The sequence below is a fragment of the Cephus cinctus genome, unplaced genomic scaffold, assembly GCF_000341935.2.
Source record: "Cephus cinctus unplaced genomic scaffold, Ccin1 Ccin1_scaffold3082, whole genome shotgun sequence".
NCBI lineage: Eukaryota > Metazoa > Arthropoda > Insecta > Hymenoptera > Cephidae > Cephus > Cephus cinctus.
Window position 1 is genome coordinate 186,903 of NW_014334457.1, and position 19,498 is coordinate 206,400.

At 38.7% G+C, this 19,498-nt stretch overlaps 3 protein-coding genes across 10 annotated transcripts in view; 2 read left to right on the plus strand and 1 right to left on the minus strand.

Annotated features, from left to right (window-relative positions):
* LOC107274401 (heparan sulfate 2-O-sulfotransferase pipe) overlaps positions 1 to 4,521 on the plus strand; it is a 10,737-nt gene extending 6,216 nt beyond the window's left edge. The window contains exons 3-8 of one of the 2 annotated variants that reach the window (XM_015753507.2): positions 1,184 to 1,278; positions 2,293 to 2,502; positions 2,589 to 2,668; positions 2,746 to 3,027; positions 3,113 to 3,267; positions 3,358 to 4,521. In XM_015753507.2, coding sequence (XP_015608993.1) covers positions 1,184 to 1,278; positions 2,293 to 2,502; positions 2,589 to 2,668; positions 2,746 to 3,027; positions 3,113 to 3,267; positions 3,358 to 3,554 — 1,019 coding nt within the window. In that variant the 3' untranslated portion in view covers positions 3,555 to 4,521. Of the gene's footprint in view, positions 1 to 1,180; positions 1,279 to 2,292; positions 2,503 to 2,588; positions 2,669 to 2,745; positions 3,028 to 3,112; positions 3,268 to 3,357 lie in introns of both variants that reach the window. The other variant, XM_015753506.2, reaches the window with a different exon arrangement.
* Positions 4,522 to 4,874: 353 nt separating this feature from the next.
* Positions 4,875 to 19,498, minus strand: part of LOC107274398 (glycogen-binding subunit 76A) — a 15,345-nt gene continuing 721 nt past the window's right edge. Inside the window, exons 1-3 of one of the 7 annotated variants that reach the window (XM_015753498.2) lie at positions 18,893 to 19,025; positions 13,090 to 13,598; positions 4,875 to 10,101 (exon numbers count right to left, since the gene is read on the minus strand). In XM_015753498.2, coding sequence (XP_015608984.1) covers positions 7,741 to 10,101; positions 13,090 to 13,170 — 2,442 coding nt within the window. In that variant the 5' untranslated portion in view covers positions 13,171 to 13,598; positions 18,893 to 19,025 and the 3' untranslated portion in view covers positions 4,875 to 7,740. The other 6 variants (XM_015753500.2, XM_025091668.1, XM_015753502.2 and 3 more) reach the window with 6 other exon arrangements.
* Positions 19,091 to 19,498, plus strand: part of LOC107274400 (protein FAM69C) — a 5,242-nt gene continuing 4,834 nt past the window's right edge. Inside the window, exon 1 of the mRNA XM_025091672.1 lies at positions 19,091 to 19,328. Within this exon, the coding sequence (XP_024947440.1) occupies positions 19,113 to 19,328 (216 nt within the window). The 5' untranslated portion in view covers positions 19,091 to 19,112. The remainder of the gene's footprint in view (positions 19,329 to 19,498) is intronic.

The following is a 19,498-nucleotide window of genomic DNA, read 5'->3' on the forward strand; positions in this document are numbered from 1 at the left end:
GGGGGGGGGGGGGGGGCGGTAAGGCCGCTTTCCCAAGTTCTGGGTCAGCGGGTCCCCGCGACTGGGGATCCAATCGAGTGAAAGGAAAAAGGGCGTAAGTCCGATAAACCGGGGCACGCATTTACAGCACCATACTCACCTACCTTCGCTCGATCTCTCGGTTCAAGAGCATTCGACTGGTGTGCACCTCACTTCAGGAAGGTCGTTGCACTTGCAACTCGGTTTTTGAGCCAATAATAACGGCGCCTCGTATGCTGCTCCAGCGGCAAACTTATGGAGCTAACTTGATAGTGGGTCTTCTTACGGAACAAGAGGGGTGGGCAGCATGGGAATGAGATGTCAGGGGGGAGATCTCAGGAGAGGTCAAAGTGGTCAGCACTGCTGGAATTCACAAAGGAAGATACCAACTGCACTTAAGGGCAAATTTATATGGGATGCTTCCTATCGAGTTCTTCACTTTGAGTCTCATGATTCGTGAACGTTTCAAAACGAATATCAGGGAGAGTCGAAAGCTATGATTTTACCGGCATATGAAAACACGTCTTTGTTCTATTCGGAATTGAGATTGATTTTATATATCTCAACAGGTTGGACTAGGTCTTCTTTCTTAACAGACCAGACATACCAGAGAAAATGAAATGAATTTGTGTTTTTTAAACCGGTGAGTACGTTGACTGCGCAATGACGAAAGTGCATTCGAATTGATTGCAACTGGGTCTTGAGAAAGTAATAGGAGAATATTGTAAGCAAGACTGTAATTTGAGTTAGGCGTGATTCATGTTCCCTCTGTAATATCGAGTGTACCAATGCTACTTTAATAGCTATCATTTAATCAAGTCCTCCGACTCTATGTATCGCAACGCGATGAGAACCGATACTCATTGTCAGTAAAGTAACGTAACTGTCAATGTGCTGAAATGGAAGGATAAGAAGAAAAAAAGTAATAAAAGATTATTAAGCCGTAAAGTGCAAAACTTGTTCCGTGACATTGTTCCTTGAGCTGAGATACGATTGGAGAGCGTTTCCGTAGTAAAAGGCTTGGAGAAATGGCTTTCTGAGAAAGATCCTCGGCACGGCACAAATCGCTCCAATCTTACCGATCACGCGGTTGACTCATCATTACTGTTTCTCCTTGCACTGTAAATTTGTACGTTTTTCACTTCTTTGCTCTTTTTTTCAGAAGGAGTGCAGATATCCGTTCGCGGTGAATTTGCATCCAGCGGACCGGTGCATTATCAGAACGTGCATCGCACTACCACCACCACAACCACGGAGGAGGTCAGATTATTTTATTATGTGTTAAATAAATATTACGTTACGCTAGATCTGTTATCTATGAATCGATCGACGCGTGGATATCGATTCGTCATTTTTGAAAATCCAACGCGGATCGAATGCGGTATTGAAATTGATTCGCCGCAAAATCGGTTAACCGACATTGCAGCTGACCTCTCCGATGCAATTGCGTAAGAGCTGGATGAGAAATAAAAAATTGATTTTAAAAAAAATTACCTAGCAAAATTACGACGAAGGACTGACCGCACTATCAATATGTATCTATATCTATATAAAGATTATCTTGAGTTACGTAGAGCTTGCGACGTAAATGCCTTGCTTTATTTTTGAAATACTGACAATTATTTTTCGCCAAAACAATGGAAGAAAAATAACGGCCACTGAAAGCAAAAAAGAGCGAAGCGATGCTTGGAAAACTCTTTTAATACTACGTTGCAGTTTCTTGCATGCAAGAGTGCACTTTTTTTCTATGCACGCACTCTCAGTCCTCGCTACTCCACACGATGCATACGATGTATACAAACGTAACGGCGTAGCGCGTTGTGGATAAATAGGTTATACATATATTTTCATGATCAATAAAGGTCGGTAACGTGAACTAATAGTGTCCGTTAGGCGTACGAGACGAAGATTTACGAGTTTGCGAAGAATCGAAAAAAAATTCTTAAAAATTTTACGACTCAAAACAGAAGAACAATGCTGTCTTTTAATATACGTTGTAATTTCTAAAAGTGCACTCGAGCATTATATGTCACGCGATCTTACCATCGTGACTGCACACGTGCTTATATTTACTTATGCATATACATACGTAGGAACGTACTATACAGGATTTCCAGGGAAACGCCTGTCCCCGTACTCTCGGATGTACTCGGAAGTAAATGAAAACTAGATTGGAAAGTTTAAGAAAAAAAAAATTACGATCAACCAGCCGACCCGACGTCAAATAGCAAAACCAGAAATGCATTATGTAACGCGCAGCTTCTCTTCTTACAGTATCCCGAAGAGGATGGACTTCTCGACGTAGACGCGCTAAACAACACAAAACGCGCTGGCAAGCAGGTGCTCTTCTTCAATCGCGTGCCCAAAGTGGGCTCGCAGACGTTTATGGAATTGCTGAGAAGATTGTCCATGAGGAATGGATTTTCATTCAATCGAGATCGTGTACAGAGAGTGGAGACTATACGCCTGGCACCGATAGAACAGGTAGAGTTATATACCAGTTCAATTATTTCCTTTTTTTTTTCAAAATATGAAAATTCTTGAAAAATAATTTCATTTTTTTTTTATAGATACAACTAGCTACTCTGGTAAACAGTTTCGTGGAGCCGTCTGTCTACATAAAACACGTGTGCTTCACCAACTTCTCGGAGTTCGTAAATACGTACTATTTAGAGATTTCTTGAAGATATTTTAAATCATATGGTTGACGTTTATATGACCTTGCAGATTTAATTTACCTGATCCGATTTACGTCAACCTGGTGAGAGATCCCGTGGAACGTGTAATCTCCTGGTACTATTACGTGCGTGCTCCCTGGTATTACGTTGAACGGAAACAGATATTTCCGGACTTACCACTTCCGGATCCCAATTGGCTGAAAAAGGACTTCGAGACTTGCGTGCTCAAAGGCGATCGTGAATGTCGTTATTTGGAAGGCGAGGTACACGAAGGAATAGGGGACCATCGTCGTCAAACTTTATTTTTCTGTGGACACAGTGAAAAGTGCACGTAAGTTTTCAAAATTGCGAGTAGACAATTTTTATTTGACATTTTAGAAAAAAATATTTTTTTTATTTCTAATTAATTTCGTTAGTCCGTTCAACACGGTGGGAGCACTGGAGAGGGCTAAGCTTGCTGTGGAAAAACATTATGCAGTTGTCGGTGTCCTCGAGGATGTTAACACGACTTTGACCGTGCTTGAAAATTATATACCAGCATTTTTTCAAGGAGCCACCGACGTCTACTGGGGTATATGAATTTTTAATATATTTTTCATACGTTTCTTCATATAATATTCTCATTGTTTTCTTACCTGGTTTTTTTTTTTTTTTACTACAGATCAAGTAAATTCCTTCACCAGGATCAATCGGAATTTCTTCAAACCACCTGTCAGCGAAGAGGTCAAGGAACTCGTCAGAGCAAATTTCACTAGGGAGGTTGAATTCTATCAATTCTGCCGTCAAAGACTTCACAATCAGTTGAGAGCTTTGAGGTTGTCGACCGATCGAAATTTCGATATTCGCAATAATTTGTGATACCAGTATGATGAAACTTAGAAAAATCTGATTATCCTTGGGAATTGAATATTAATTGAAATTTGATCGATGCTCGTACTGCCGTGAAGAATGTTTGATACGATGTGATTTACCTAGATGTAATTGAATCTTAGTCCATACATAAATTTAACCTGTTCCATTCTACTTTATTGAATTTCAAAGTGAATCACAGAGATCAAAGCTTCCTCGTGTCTGTCACTGATGTACATGTCGCTATATACATGTTTATCGCTGACGTGCATTCCTAAACGAAAGATAAGGAACATAATGAAAATGACGAAGGAGAAACTTGTGATAAATCAAAATTCAGTGAATATAAAAATATTGGCTAGTTTTTTGTGTCGAGCGATACAACGAGAGGTCGGAGTAATACATATCTGTAGACACGCTGGCCAATGCACGTAGAAATTCTACGTCAATACAAAAGAAAGCTATAAAAATAAAGACTTGAAATAAGGACATGGAAATATAGATCAGTAATGAGAAATGTGTGTTACTTAGAAAATTTCATCTCCACCCTTCTATGATAATCATCGGACCAATCTGCGTTAATCAATTATCTTCGTGCCTTGCTAAGTAAGAAAATACACATTCGAAGTTCGCACTAAGTAGAAAGTGATATAGATACTCATGGCGCCCGAGTGTTTCCCAATGTGTTGAAATAAAAAAATATATATCACGATCACGATAAACTATCAATAAACTTGCAACAACATCACTGACAGTTCCTTCACTGAAAAACAGCGTGCGCGCAAATCGGAATTTTTGGAACGATTCCCAGGCTGGCACTCAGTGTCGAAAGTAAATTTAACGTACGTATAATGCATATACGTATAGGGTCATGAAATAGTATTGAAAAAATGTATTATATATAACTGGCACTGCCTAATCGGACGAGCCGTTTACGAAGAGTTGCTAAATAAATAATAAACAAAAAATCTGAAAATAGCGTAAAATTTTGATCCTCTATTTAATACCGTGATATCGATAGGAGTTCATATTACGTACTGCGGCTTACGAATCGAATCGAAGGTTCAGAGGTCAGCCACGATTAAAGTTGATATACCAAGGTCGACATGTAATTATAGGGAAAAACGACCGCGACGTTATCGCAAAATTATATAAATCTCGCTTAATGAACATCATCTTTTTTTTTAATTCTTAAATTACTCTTGTTTACCAAAAGCAGATCGAAAGTAAATAAAAGTATACGTATGTGGAAGTTAATCGTGCCGGTTATGAGTCAGTCGATTGATCTTTGACTGTGCTGTAATAGGGAAAATGGAAAACAGACATTGATTATGTAAAACAATAAACTGTTTTTTTTTAATTGATCTTGACAATAATCGTTAAGTCATTAGCTGACTCTAGGTTAGTTTATGTATTCTCATTTTATGATCGTAATATATATGTACATATACACTATATACATATATATAGTTATTATATATGTATATTTTATATATATGAATTACAAATTTATTGCTTCTGTGCTTTTACATTACATATATACTCGTTATACATATACGTTCTATTCTCTTCGCATACCTAAATATTGTGTATGCACACATGTTACATATCCACTTTAAATACATATGTGACTCTGTGTGTCGATATTTTGTGTAATATTTACAATTCATGTTTTGTTCGTTCACGTTCTCGCCGTATTCGATCCATATGTAGAGAAGTGATTAACGGATTCTTAAAGGTACTATTGCACCGATCGGTCATTCTTTCTTTCTCTATTTTCATCCATTATTTTACCAAAAGATAAGTCGATTGATAAATCGACGAAATTTATATGACAGATTCGTAGTAGCCGAATGAAAAACAAAAATAAATTGATCTTTTTCATTTATTATCGTTATCAGCCTTCCGTACATGACGCTCGTACAATAAGTTTTTAATAACGGATTTAATAACGGGAGACATACGAAAAATATAAAGTCAAAAGGTCAGTCAGTGTGTGTGATCTTTGGCAGTATTGTCACGGTTGTTTTTTAAAAATATTTTTCATTATCTATTCATTAGACCGTTAGGTACCCCCGTTATCTAAGTAAATAACAAACGTCAAGCAGATTTCTTTTTTTATAATTAAGATGACATGTATTTTCACGTAGTTATTTTTATTATAATCTCCACTTTTTTTACAATCGGGGGAGACATTTTTTAATTATTTTTTAACATTTGCGGGACCATCTTGCGCGACTCGATTTTTCTCGGATCGGATAGAAACTATTGTTGGACTTCAGGTACATTGTTATTCGTAGTTTTGTTCTTCACCGTTTTCTTTGACATTCATTATTAATCCCTATTTTTCTTTTTTCTTTCTTTCATTCAGAATACCAATTCTCGTTAATCGTTATCTTATACACATTGCGCGAAACGTCTAAAATACATGTGCGACAGTCTATCAAATCTTTTGAGAAAAGAACAGACAGCTAGAGAAAGTAATGGACAAAAGAGAATCGACCAAGGGCTAGATAAGGAGAGAAAATTATCTTTTTTTTTTTCTTATTTCATAGAAAATAGTCTATCCTTAATTTACTTACACGTTAAGGGAAACCGAAAGAAAATTATAGAAGGAAAAAGGACATTTTACGGGATAACCGGCGACAAAACGAGAGGGAGGACTATCTAGGGAGGGGGAGGAGTATATTCCTTTTTGTGAAATAGCTATAAAATTCTAAATTTAAAAAACAGCAAGTTACAATGAAAACAATAAAAGTCAAAATATCATCTAACTGCTATGGTTATATTAATTATACGAATTGATAAAATAATCGAATTTTTTTTGCGGGTCACTTCAATCAATCGGTGCACCGGTGCTCCAATCATCGGACGGGACTCGCACCGATTTTTATTTTCTGCTTACTTTCTTAATATCTTTTCACAGCCGATTTTTCTCATCAACCACGTGGTGCTTACCGTGTAAAGACAGACATTGAGGATTTAAGGATAAACGAGACGCCTTTTCTTTTTAGAGACTAGCTTAATCCTTTTTTCTTGAAATCTCTAAATGACTAGATACGAGAAGAGTGAGCGAATGGTAATGCATATAAAAAAAATCGTATACTTTAACTGCGAGCGTGTATCAATAATTAGTTTTTATTTTCTCACGGTAAGGATCACATTTTCAAATTTATATCACGACTGTCTCTCACTGGTATCATCGTCATGATCCTTATAGTAATCGTGAATCAGCGCTTAACGATACAGTGTAACAGTCATTGACTCGATCCTCAAGCAGAATAGAAATCTGTAAATAGATCTACATATAGCTCATCTTTTCATTATAACATTTTGGTTCACTCAATTATCTTCATTACCCATTTTCTTTTTTAATCTATCTCTATAACGAAAGATAGAATTAATATATACTGTACGGGTGTGTATATAATATATATCATATATATGTTATAACTAGTATGGCTGACATATATATATATATATCTATATATATATATGTATATATATGGAAAAAATATATATATATCATATATCATTTCGATTTTCGCGAAAATTTACGCTGGACAAGTTTTTCATTGAAAGTTGCGATCGAATACTTAACCGATCGCCATAGGTAGTACATAGATCACTAATCGATAAAAAATATTTATTTTTTACGTTGCCATGTAATATTTATTTTCAGCGCAGTTCAACAACAAGGTGCTCGTTAACAGTCATTAAAAGGTTCTGCATTCAGTCTGTTATTGTAGTTAAGTAAATCGATCGTTTTCAATCATAATAGGAAGTCGTAGGATCTTCTTAAAAAAGAGGTCCAACAAATTTGACAAGAAATAGATAAAATGTACAAATTGATTAGTTTTATAATTAATTTTCATCACAGAACGATGATAACCGTGGAAACGTAACCGGTCGCAGAATTCAAAGCGATTAATTTAAAATCGATACGCAAACAAGCCTAAATTAAAATCAGTTATTTAAAAGTTCAAACGGTCCATTTAATAAAATTAATCTTTTTTGGTGGTAGCACGTTGCGAATATGAATTGAACAACGTCACGATAACGGTTCACGTTCTCAAGATGGAAATAAACAGAACAATAAGGTCAAACCACGTAAGATGGATACAACCGGGTTTTTTTCTAAGTGCCAAAGAAGAAAAAACATTGATCAGCCCAACGAATATCCACGAGACACAGATCAGTAAAACGTTGGGGACCAATCAGCATCATTAGACTCGGCATTGGTAATCGGTATGTAACCAACGTTAGGCGCGATGGGTAGACATTGAAAACAATAATTGACGCCGCCATTGTTGTCCCAATACTGAGCACCCTTGCACTGGAATCTAACCGCGAATTCCAATCGCTGACCGATCTTAAGTGTATGACAGTATAGGATAAAAGCGAACTTGTCGCTAAAGCCGTCGCAGGAGTTAGGCACGTAGGTCGCCTGAAGGTCACTGAAGTTCAACCAGGAGTTGAGGGTGTAACGAATATGCACGGATTTGTGAAAATCAAGGTTACGCACGCGTACGGTACCCTGGAGACAGAGGTTCGTAGGGTCCTGGACAACGACGTTCTCAAGACAGACCTGACGCTCGCGCACCAGGTCCAGAAAATTCGGGAGGCCACCGGGTTGTTGGAAAAGTGTGACCAAGGTGCGATCGGATTTGTTTTTAACCGAGGTACCCCTATGTGGTTCCTGGTAGCACGACGTCCACATACTGTTCTTGACTGGTTCCTTGAGCAGGGTGTCGTCGTAGATCAGGTCGGAGTACGCCGAATTCGGTATCTTGGGTATCTCGTCCAGGAACGTCCTTACGTCGGCCAGATCAAGACCCAGGACGTCGGCAAATCTGACAATTTTCTTGTGACCAGGTGTACCAGGCGGTGTCTTTCCTGTTTTCAAGGATGAGCACCTTCTCACTCGCTGAGGTCGATCATAGTCATCCTCCAAATCTTTATCCTCTTTGCATATATCGTTATTATCCTCATCTGGATTGGGTGAGGTACCGAGTCTCTTCAGCAACTGTATCATCTTGGATTCTTCGGTACCGTTGAGCACCTCGCCATCTTTGATTTGCAGTTTGACCTCATTTTTCACAGTGTCACTACACTGAACTCGCGTACCCGAAGGATACTCCAAAGTGAGAGCACCAGGTATATTGATGGTGCTACTGTAAGTGGAGTGATCGGTATCGGTATCGCTCGTTCCAGGGTCATCGGTATGTGGTACCTGAAGATTCGTGGTGATGATGTCCTTAAGGTTAGCCAAGGACTCGCAAACTTGTTCATCCTTCTTGGCCATCTCTTGCAAGTCTTCGTGTTTAATAACGCCGCTTACATTATCAGTATCGTTACTCGGTTTTTGGCCGTTACCGATACGGTTATGAAAATCGACTTCATCAACCTCGACGAAGGGGTCTTTTCTAGGCCCACCATCTATTCTGTACCTATTGAGTGGTATCTCAGAATCGGAATGCGACTTAGGAACATGTTGTGGTCTCAAAGATACACTATTAATATTACTGATCCTGGAAGGACTGTCGTCCTGTAATGATAAAGTGCTATCGTCAAAAGTGCTCCATAATGACTCATGACTCGGCGACGTTGTATCTAGAGAGCTTTTACCATTGAGAGAATCTTCGCATGAGCTACAGATTATATTTTTAATAGAATCCTTATCGACCTTGTCTATGAGTCTCTTGTCGTTATCAACAGACTCACTTGATTCGGAAGTCTCCTGATCAATGTCACGACACTTCTCTTCCGGCCTGGGTGAAGAGCGCCTGTGTGTTGAAATCTTAGCTGCGAGTTCACCATTTGAAAAATTTGAAGTGTCGCTGTCCGAAGCCGTGATAGGATCGAAGAATCCATTTGTAGTATTTTTATCGGTCTCTGATGATTCAGGATCAAAATAGACTTCAGAATCACTATCAGGCGACGTTCCAGTGGCGGGCGATGAGAAAACACAGCCAGACTCGGAATCCTGATGTTGAGGTTCCATCGGTGTTCTGATATTGGAGGAGCAATGGCAGGCCTCGTGATGATTATCTTTAAGTGTTTTAGGATTTACGAGTAGTTCAGCAAGCTCGGCGTCCGTGGCTTCTTCAGCGGGCGATCCTGGAACGTCGTCGTCGATGTCTATGTCAAAATCAAAATATAGGTCGGAGTCTGAACTTTGTCTTGGTTGTCGTTCGTGCACGTGATTTGGTTTGTTTGAAGATCCACCATGAGCAGGTTGAAGCCACGATGTTTCCGAAGCTTTACCGAGATTTCTACCGGGACTTTCATGACTTTCTGAATCCTGATCACCGCCAAGCGACGTTAACCGGTGATGAAGTCGACGGGCGAATGCCTCCGCCCGTCCTCGACAGCTACTGGGGAATAAGGAACTGACAAGGCCGCACGATGAGTCCCCTGACGTTCCGCCACGGGACCCGCTGCTTCCGGCCGAGTCCATGGCTATGATTGCGGACCCCGTGGTCGCGCCTGGCGAATCCTCGGTTATCCTGGTGCTCGAGGATACCTCCGTATGATCCAAGTGCCTTTCGGTATCCTGGAACGACAAATAAACTCAAAATGAAAGTCAAATTTGGGTTAAGTCAGATTAATGTAGAGTAGGATTGATTTAGATCAGGTTAGGCTCATCGTGATTAACTATAACGAAGGACTGATCGTCTGACTAATTAATTCTAACTTTACTAATTAAGACCCTATGGTTTAATCTTGCAGTGTCCCGTTCTTCTCAAAACGGTCTGTTCAATATACACCGAGTGACCCGAGTCCAGAAACAGAGTCGAGTGGCATGACGCGTTGGAGGATGGTTAAATTAATCCAAATGTAAAAATAGTCATTGAAACAGCTACGTCTGCGCCTTCTGGTACGACTGGCTTCGGTTCGTTGGACACGCAAAATCATTGACCAGTCCTTATCGCATTTACTTTCTTGATAATTGTAACTTCAAAAAGATTGATGGATCTTATCAACATTGGAAAGATCATTATTTCGTAGATTTGATTGTCAAAATCGGTATACTAGGATGATTACTCGATAAACGTGTAGTACAACGTAAGATACAACTTAATGATTTTTCATACAGTTCGAATTACAGATTCATAACATGCAATTTTTCATACTATAACATTTCATCATACATTCACAATGAGATAAATCAGAGGGAAAATGAAGATCATTAATCTAAGAGATCAGTGACTAATAATAAAATCTAAATCGGCTAAATATAGTAAAGTGTCATGAATAATCATTAACAATCCAATTGGTACGAAAAATTGTTCTATATATAACATGCGTTATCGTTGTCAAGATAACACTTTTGTCTCACTGATAATGTTTTGGTAGCTAGATTCTTACTAGACGATATTACCAGTCGTGAAATCTTAAGGTCAACACGATAGTCTAGGGTCACGAATCCTCAACCATAATAGTCACAACGACAAACATCATAAACTCAAGATACGAAGAGCTACGTAACCAATTACACAATGACTAATGACTTAATGCTAATTTGCGACGGGTTTGAAAATTAGATAAGATAAAAAAGAAAATTAATAAAAGTTCGTGCATTAAATTAATCAATTACCATCATTGGTGTATATCGTTCAATGAACTTGCACTATTTCTGATTAGACTTACTATAACGTCTTATCAGCGATGGCGCTTAGACAGATAACAGACATTGCGTGCTTAATCGCACGTGCGAAAGAAATGATACTAATATCACGTAAAGGAAAAGAAAAAGTGACATAAATAGCATGGGTTAAAGTAGATTATTAATCCAAAGCACAACAAATTATTAAACTTGATCTTTCGTAATGATGAATTGAAAACGTAATTTTATTCGCCGTAGCAACGTAATCCAGCGTCGCACTGCAAATTCACAGATGGCTCCATAACTTTCCGTGACCTTCGCAAGGTATTACTACCAAACGTAAAGACATTCCAAACGTTATCAGTGTCTGCTGATAAATAATCCGCGTGCTATCTGTTAATTAATAACTAATTACCAGGACTTCGACAGACTGTCGAGATAGTCTTTTCGATACAGCTTGACAAATGCATGAAGTCGTTGCATAGAAAAATTTAAAGGCCTGTATTCGCAGAGCTCTCGTGTTGCGAATTTAATAACGGAGGATGGTCCCGGTGGAATTCACGATTAGGAGATACGATTACGTATGCTAGATTAATAATACGAGTCAAGTACACTGTTTGCTTTTTATAGCTCATAGAGATACCAGAGTAACCAGCGCACAGGTATTGACTCGCAGTACCCTGGTCCAATCGTGGTTACCAAGTACATAGGTGCATTGAGAAATGATACAGCCTTCGAGGATAACGTAAAATAATAAATTTAGCCTGACATTTATAACGAGTATAACAATTCCGAAACTTCGTAGATATTTTCTTCTTAAAGATAAAGCGCAGAGAAGGACGAACGCGAAGGTTAAACTGACATAATGAAATAAAATTGTCATAATAAAAATTGCAGTCGTTGAAAATTATTATAAAAAAAAAATTTAATTTATTTAAATTCATTGCTAACAATTTAATTTATAATTCTTGCTTTTGAAATTTTACCATTTTTTTCGTTATGTAATCATAGTTATCGCCGTTGCGTAATTAGCATATGGATCCTGGTATGACTTAGGCTCAGGTATGACTGTTTAGTAATATCAATCCGAAAGCGGGTGTGTGGATTCACGTTTTATTTACATGACAGAATAAGAGGAAGAGGAAAGTAAGGACGAGGAAGAAGAAGAAGAAAAAAAGAAACGACGTTGAAAGAAAGATGTTCATCTCAAGGATGTCGACGGAATGTTTACTCATTAGAATTCGTCTGGCATATATGTATACATATATGTATACGATATTGATAATAAAATCGGCTCAGAACGATCCGTTCGGCTGCAGTCGTATTTTCATGAAACATCATGACAAAACGTCTGGCGATCATTGACGAGGAAGAGAGGGACAGAGGTGGATTTAATGTACAGTGCATAATAACAGGGTCATCATTGTGCTAATGTTTTTCAAGTCTCACTTGATAAAACAGCCAGGGCTGCCCAAGCAGGGTGCCGATTAGGTCACGAGGAATGAAATTATTAAAATTACTATTTAATTGTTAATCAATTGTTAAAGAAAAGTATTGACGATTTTATGGACATTATTTCAGTGTGTTATATTTTTATATGTATATTTAGAGCGATTCTTTTGCATTACAAGAGTACACTGATTATCATTCACATTTGCATTTCGGTGTCAAGGTGGCCCGGATAGGAATCTTGATCTGGTATTCTTCAACGGCGTACGCAGTGTCGTCTTTTCATTCAGTCTATGCATTCGCGCGGTGCTGATAAAAGTTAACGATAATTTGTTTGGATTAACAAAATTATTTTTAAATATCTTCTCAGCGATACAGATAACTAGTGTTTGACATATGAATGATGTGGGTTTAAAAATATTTATACTAGAATTTAAAAGCTTGTTTCCAAATTTTTTTAAAGTTTATATAAATTTAAATATTTACCGTAGTATGACCGTTCATCTGTCTAGAATCAGATTCCTCAGTGAAATTCATGCTGGCACCTTTCATTTGTATCATTCTCATTGTCAATCGATAATGTAAAATATTTATATTAATGAAACTGTACAGTGTTTAACACTAGCCAACTGATTCACGAACCAATAACACCAACAGTGACTTTCCGTACCACTGCATCATTTTATAAAAGTCTATAAGCACAAATCACAAAAATATCACCATGTACACGAATTCACACTTGTGTAACCGATAGTATTCTCAATCGTCACTAAAGAATTTTTCTATCGAAAACCGGTTGAATAAGATAGTAGAGTACCGTACACTTGAGTAACTAAGTAATGAACGTTAAAATTGTCGTTATAAAAATTAGTATTTTTTTATTAACACGTATAAAAAAAAGATACGGACAGAAATCCTCTGATAGCAATGCCACTCGAGATTGATTATCGCATTTGATTTCTCGTACGAAGATCCTCGACCCTACCTCGTTCCACCTGTAGAAGAAAATATATTTTTGCAAAATTCGCCAGCAGTCAAAATTTACTCAAAAACACAACAACAAGCGCAAATCCCCGCAGTCTGTTAGTACTCGTTATTTGCGTCTCAGGCAATTCTCACAATCAGAACGAAAAGGTAAATAAAAACAGCAGAATTCGTTAAACTTAAAGACAAGCCGGGTTAACATGTATGCACGTACGACGACCGGCAGGAACGTACTGGAGTTCAGACTGGTCCGTGTTAGGTGACTGGAGTAAGTCCCCTACCATATCGCATAGCAACCACTGGTTCTGCGACTGATAAGTTTTTCCACAATGATCGATCCGAGTCCTAAGAATTGGCAAAGATCCAAACCAAGGAGTTTTGAAAAAGTATAAGATAAAAGAAAATAAAAAAATGTCTCTTCAGACCCACTGAACTCATCAATCCGATATCGTTAAACCTATCTGACGAATCACCGTCAAACATTCACACCACGTACGTCACGTGACCCGGTGAAAACTAATTGGCCACCTGGTAAAACGCCTGGAAAGAAACATTGAATCAACAGAGATAAATTTAAAAGAAAACTCGTTCATAGATTCGCAAAAGAAAATCATGTCCGTATTAGAGATACGTATGTAATGACCCAAGAATATCATTGCTGGTAGTTCATCACATGACCACCACGTGTTATATCGCACTCCCAGGGCAATAAAGATAATTCGTACGTTTGAATAAAGTCGACAAAAGTCTCATATACTCGTACATTGATAGAATTTATACGTTCGTCACTCTCTTACTCGTTCTACTTGATACGCCTTCGACGTTTCACTTCACTCACAAACTTGTAACGCGTGAACACCTCCACGTATACATGACTGTTTGAATATGCGCGCCACAGTTTGCGTTTATTTTCGCCTCTCGCGATACGCCGAGTCGTGTAGCTGTGATAGTTTACGAAAGTCCCGGTACAGAAGGCTACACCAGCGCCAACACTCGGCCGGGTTGCAGTAAACTATACGAAGCATCTTAAAAGCGCATATTTATTTATCGTTTTACTTTGTCCCTTCTCCGCTCTTCGATTCTCGCATGGCATCTTTAACGAATAGTACTCGCCACCTTCTCAGCTTCTTCTGACTTTCTGCTTGCCTTCTTTGTAACTTCTCACCTTCTAGCTGCTCGTAACTCCTCCTACTGACCCCGGCAGTTTTTAGCATGTCCTGCTAAGCTCCAACCAATGGACATAACCGTTCTTGACGTCGCTGCATTTAAGAAAGTTTTATACGTATCGCGTGACTTTTCAATTGATTGTATTGAACGCGTACGATTTTAGCTCTCTAAATATTTCTGACGATATAACCGGATTTTCAACTGGTACAATTTTATTCTCACTTTTTACTGTGCTCTGTACCTATTTTCAAAATCTATAAATAACCTGTTTATACATTTTTTTTTCGCAACCCCGTCCGGTCGATTACTACTATTTTTATTCGAATTATCCACACGATGCAGATTCATAGAGGATCGTGCTCTTCTAGGAGTCATTGAACGTTACAGTATCGGTAAGCTCGGAGTTGTAGTATATGCATATTGCATATAGTATGACGTGTAGACGTGCATATTATTACGGTATACGATAGTCTGTCTCTGGACACGTGTGTGGATACGATGCACTCGCGACTGTGTCTAAGTTGCATAAGTATCAATGGAGCCCAGAGCCACACGTATCCCTGTGAATTCTTGCTTAACCTCACGATCGAATCTCATGTGCAAAAACCTTTTGACTTTTAGTTTCTCATTGCCTAGTCACCCTCCGTCTCGGGCACGTGTGTCACATGACGAATTGTTGATGCACCTTGGGCGCTGCCAAAAACGTAGAAGAGGAAGTGGGCGCGTCGTGCAACAAATTGCAGAAATACTCACCGGATGCAGCGACTGCATAAGATTGAAGTTAAATATGTACTTACATATATGCAATTATGCATGCATGCGAGAGAAAAAACATAAAAGAGCCATTGATCGGTTTGATCGCAAATAGCCAAGAAGGAAGTGAATGAAATATTCCTTGAGGTTAAAATGAGAAAGAGAGGGACAGAGAGAACGAGAGGAAAAACAAGTTTGGTAATTTGCACAGCTAAATTCGCTGTGATTTTAGCATGTAACTGGCTGAACTGCTAATGTTTAAGTTTTCTATTATGCATACACAATCACTTTCAGATCTGTATGGTGCAATTGGTACGAGTAGAGGGAACTGATAATATGTTATTTTGTTTCTATTTGTTTATTATGATACGGATTTTAAGAGTTTTTTGCTGGTGCACGATTAACGTGCCACTTTAGAGCCCTCGAGAAATAATGTTTTGAACGAAGACGTCTCGTTAGACTGCAGCGAGAATATTCTGAACGCACCGGGGGACATGGAGAAGAGCGCGCCAACGTTAGGTTATTAACCTGTCTACGTGTTGCGGATAGAGAAGGAGCCAGGGTAATTAGAAATTGCACTACATTTTTGGGAAATTAAAATTGCATTAGGATACATCAAGTTATTTTGCATTGTCGCGACCCTGGAGAAATTTCAGCACGATGAAAGAAATTAATGAAAATTGTCTTTGTAGGCATTCAGTTTCAGGTAAATTTTGTAAGTTTAGCAATCCCAAGCTTAATGGGTATCAAAGACGCAACGAAAAGGATCCGTTCAAAAAGAATTGGTTGATGCAAAAATAAAGATTCCTGTATTTTATTCGGCAAGATGTAGAAAGATCTAAATAAAAAGATATTTTATCCGGAAATATTAACGCGTAATAAAGAATATCGAATTCGCTAAGTAAAATGTGATGTATATCGATCTTGCACTAAAATTGGGAACAGTCAATATCACTTTCGAGAATATCGGTCACCAGGAACATACGATCTACTGTACTTACTGTATGACCAAACTAACTAACCTGCTCATCGACCTTTTTGCAAGTCCAGTCAAAAATAGATCCAGGCAAGAGAAAGAAGGGGAAGAAATAAAAGCAGAGAAAGAAGCTGTGGCCAATCACCATAGTCGTGCATCGCGATGGTAGTAATAAATCTTACATATATATGTACATACATCCCAATAATATACCTAGAATTAACTTATCTACAGTCTGTACCAGAGTACGAGGCACCTCAATTCGCTCCTTGGCAGGCGCAATGGCTGGAAATAGTTTCGGCCAATTCTTCAAGGCGTCTGCCCGCTCTAGTTTCAAAAGCATTGCATTCCGCGCGCGTTGCTAGATTACAGCTTTCAAAACATTGATAAAGCCGCAAAGAGTTAACAAAGGAGAATTGTCATTTGTCATTCTGAATTTCCCACCAACGGTATCTAGCGGCAACGATATGAAAGAAAGAAACGAATAAATAAATCCAACGGAATTTTCCCTGGTTGTAATGAGAGACTCTATTCTCAAATTTATTAATATCGGCTTGGTAATCACTAGTGAAATTCAAAGCTGAAGGTGACATTGTCGAGGACTGTAAGAGTGCCACGAAAGGAAGATAAGAGTCTAACCGTCCAATTGAGATAGAAGGGAGAGTAATTGGTCATTGTCGTTACTCCTTCCCGTATTGCTTTTCTTCTTTTACTCTTAGCGGGACTACCGGTTGACCCCGTGATAACCTGAGGTCATTTCAGGTTAGTTATAAGTCCTATAGTGATATTCGATATGCGCATGCGCAGACCTGCGTATACATGTATACAAGGTGACCTTCGAAGGATCATGAAACTTCGAAGTTTTAATGATTGACGAGCGCCGTGGCGTCTGCACAATTGACGAGAGGATACAATGATTTATTATTCTGGTGACGAAATTATAGGCAGCACGTGTTTAAATGTCTAACATATTATAAATACAAACGCACGTTGCCTTGTTAGTTGGGTTAATTAGCGCACGACCCAATTGACTGACACGCAATTATCGTTGTTGTCGTTAAACGATTTAGATTGTTTTGTTAATTCTTTCATATCGACCTAGTACTTTTTATATTATACCATGATAAACGTACGGCAATCGGCTGTGTCTTATCAATAGAGATTTTAAAAGAGACAAGAGTCCATTGGATCATTTGCAGCGAAAGAAAAATTACGCTGCGCATACGTTATTTATTTTACAGCTTGTTATGCGATTTTGATAAACGATAAATTTTGTCATTTTTATCTAATAACGAGCGTATAATAAATATTAATTAATGCTTCGATAATTATACTATTTTACACGTGTTCGAGTCGTGTTGTTATTACCAGAAGACACGGATTCCATAGTCTTATAAAATTAATGACCGATTATCTTATATACAACGGGAGTCCAAAGCAACGTTTAAAGTAGAACGGTCTAAGGATAGGTCATCGAATGAAAAATGATGCACATTAAACAATATTATCAACATGTAAGTATAGTCAGATATTTGAACAGTGATTGACGCGCATTGTTCTCTAGTAAATAAAAGAAATAATGGATGGATCGACGTATTGATCATTTTGGTGGCAGTCGATGATCGTCGTTATGAAATTATTTACAAGGAGCAAGAAAAAGGATGCCGATAAACGAGAAGTCTGCTGGATCAAGTGCAATGCCGCGTTGTAGCTGGATTTATGTACATATACGGGATGTCGTGCATATTATTTTCTTTCCTTATTCACGTACACTCGCAGCTTCGCATTCACGGCTAATGTGTAAAGCTGGAAAAGTGCATCATGCGATGAACGTATGTACATCTCGAGTGCAAGGGTGCACCAAATGAGAATAGCTGTAGATTAGACAAGGTATTATCAGAACTGACACCAAGCACTATTGTTATGCTGGGAAGTGATTATATTCGCTCACAGTATTTTCAAAACTCATTTTAGTCGGGTGATGCATAATTTATATTTACGTCCGTATGCACCCTACCACGTGTTTTCTTTTCTCAACTTGATAAAAATACTGGAACGTCAATCGTAAGAAAAAATTTTGAATGCACAATGCTGCCGCAATAATAATGGTACGCCAAGCTGGATGCCGGTTATTGATTAATGGTTAAGATTAATTAGTAAAATAATAACACTTTAAAAACAATATTTCTCACCGGTGGGAGCATAGCTCAATTATTTAATTACGCCAAACAATCAAGAGAATAACATTCAACTGCACGAAGAGTGGTCGGTTAAACGGAACATCCAAGAGACTACGTGATATTATACACGCGCGAAAAGAATGTATATAAGGCACGAATAAAACAATAATACATAGACACAGTTAGAAATGATGACACTTGTGACAAAAATTGAATAATTGACACGCACCGTAGAGGCACTTTGACACGTAGTGTACGAGGAACGGTTGTCCGATGCCGACAAGTCAGGGACGCCGAGCACAAGTAATCCTGAATGGTTAATCGGAGATCTCGAGGACTCCGAGGATCTCCGCAATGTTGTTGGTTTCGCTCAAGATGATGATGAAGATGATGATCTTGATGACGATAATGATGGCGCACTTTTCGAGTGCACGAGGAACAGACAAATTATGAAAAAGGTCGCGCACGTCCACGAAAAGTCAAAGGCAGAGTCGGCTGGTGTGAGACAGAAAGCGTACGACTACCGACGACAACGACGACAACGACGACGTCTACGTCGACGACAAGATGCGAATTCTCATGTTAAAGTGAGCGAGACGTCGCTCCGGTACGCCGCTACGACGACAAGGGCGTCGAAGGTCGCAGCTGCGCGTCGGAATACGCAGGTAACACTCATGTGTGCGTTTTGTGTGCGTGCAATGTCTCTTGGCAATGTGTACTGCCATACCAGCGCCTCGGTTAAACGGAATTAGACGAAGACCACGAGGGATTCAGAAAATAGTTTGGGCTGAGAGAGAAAGAGAGAGCGAGGGGGGGGGGGGGGGGGAAAAAAAAA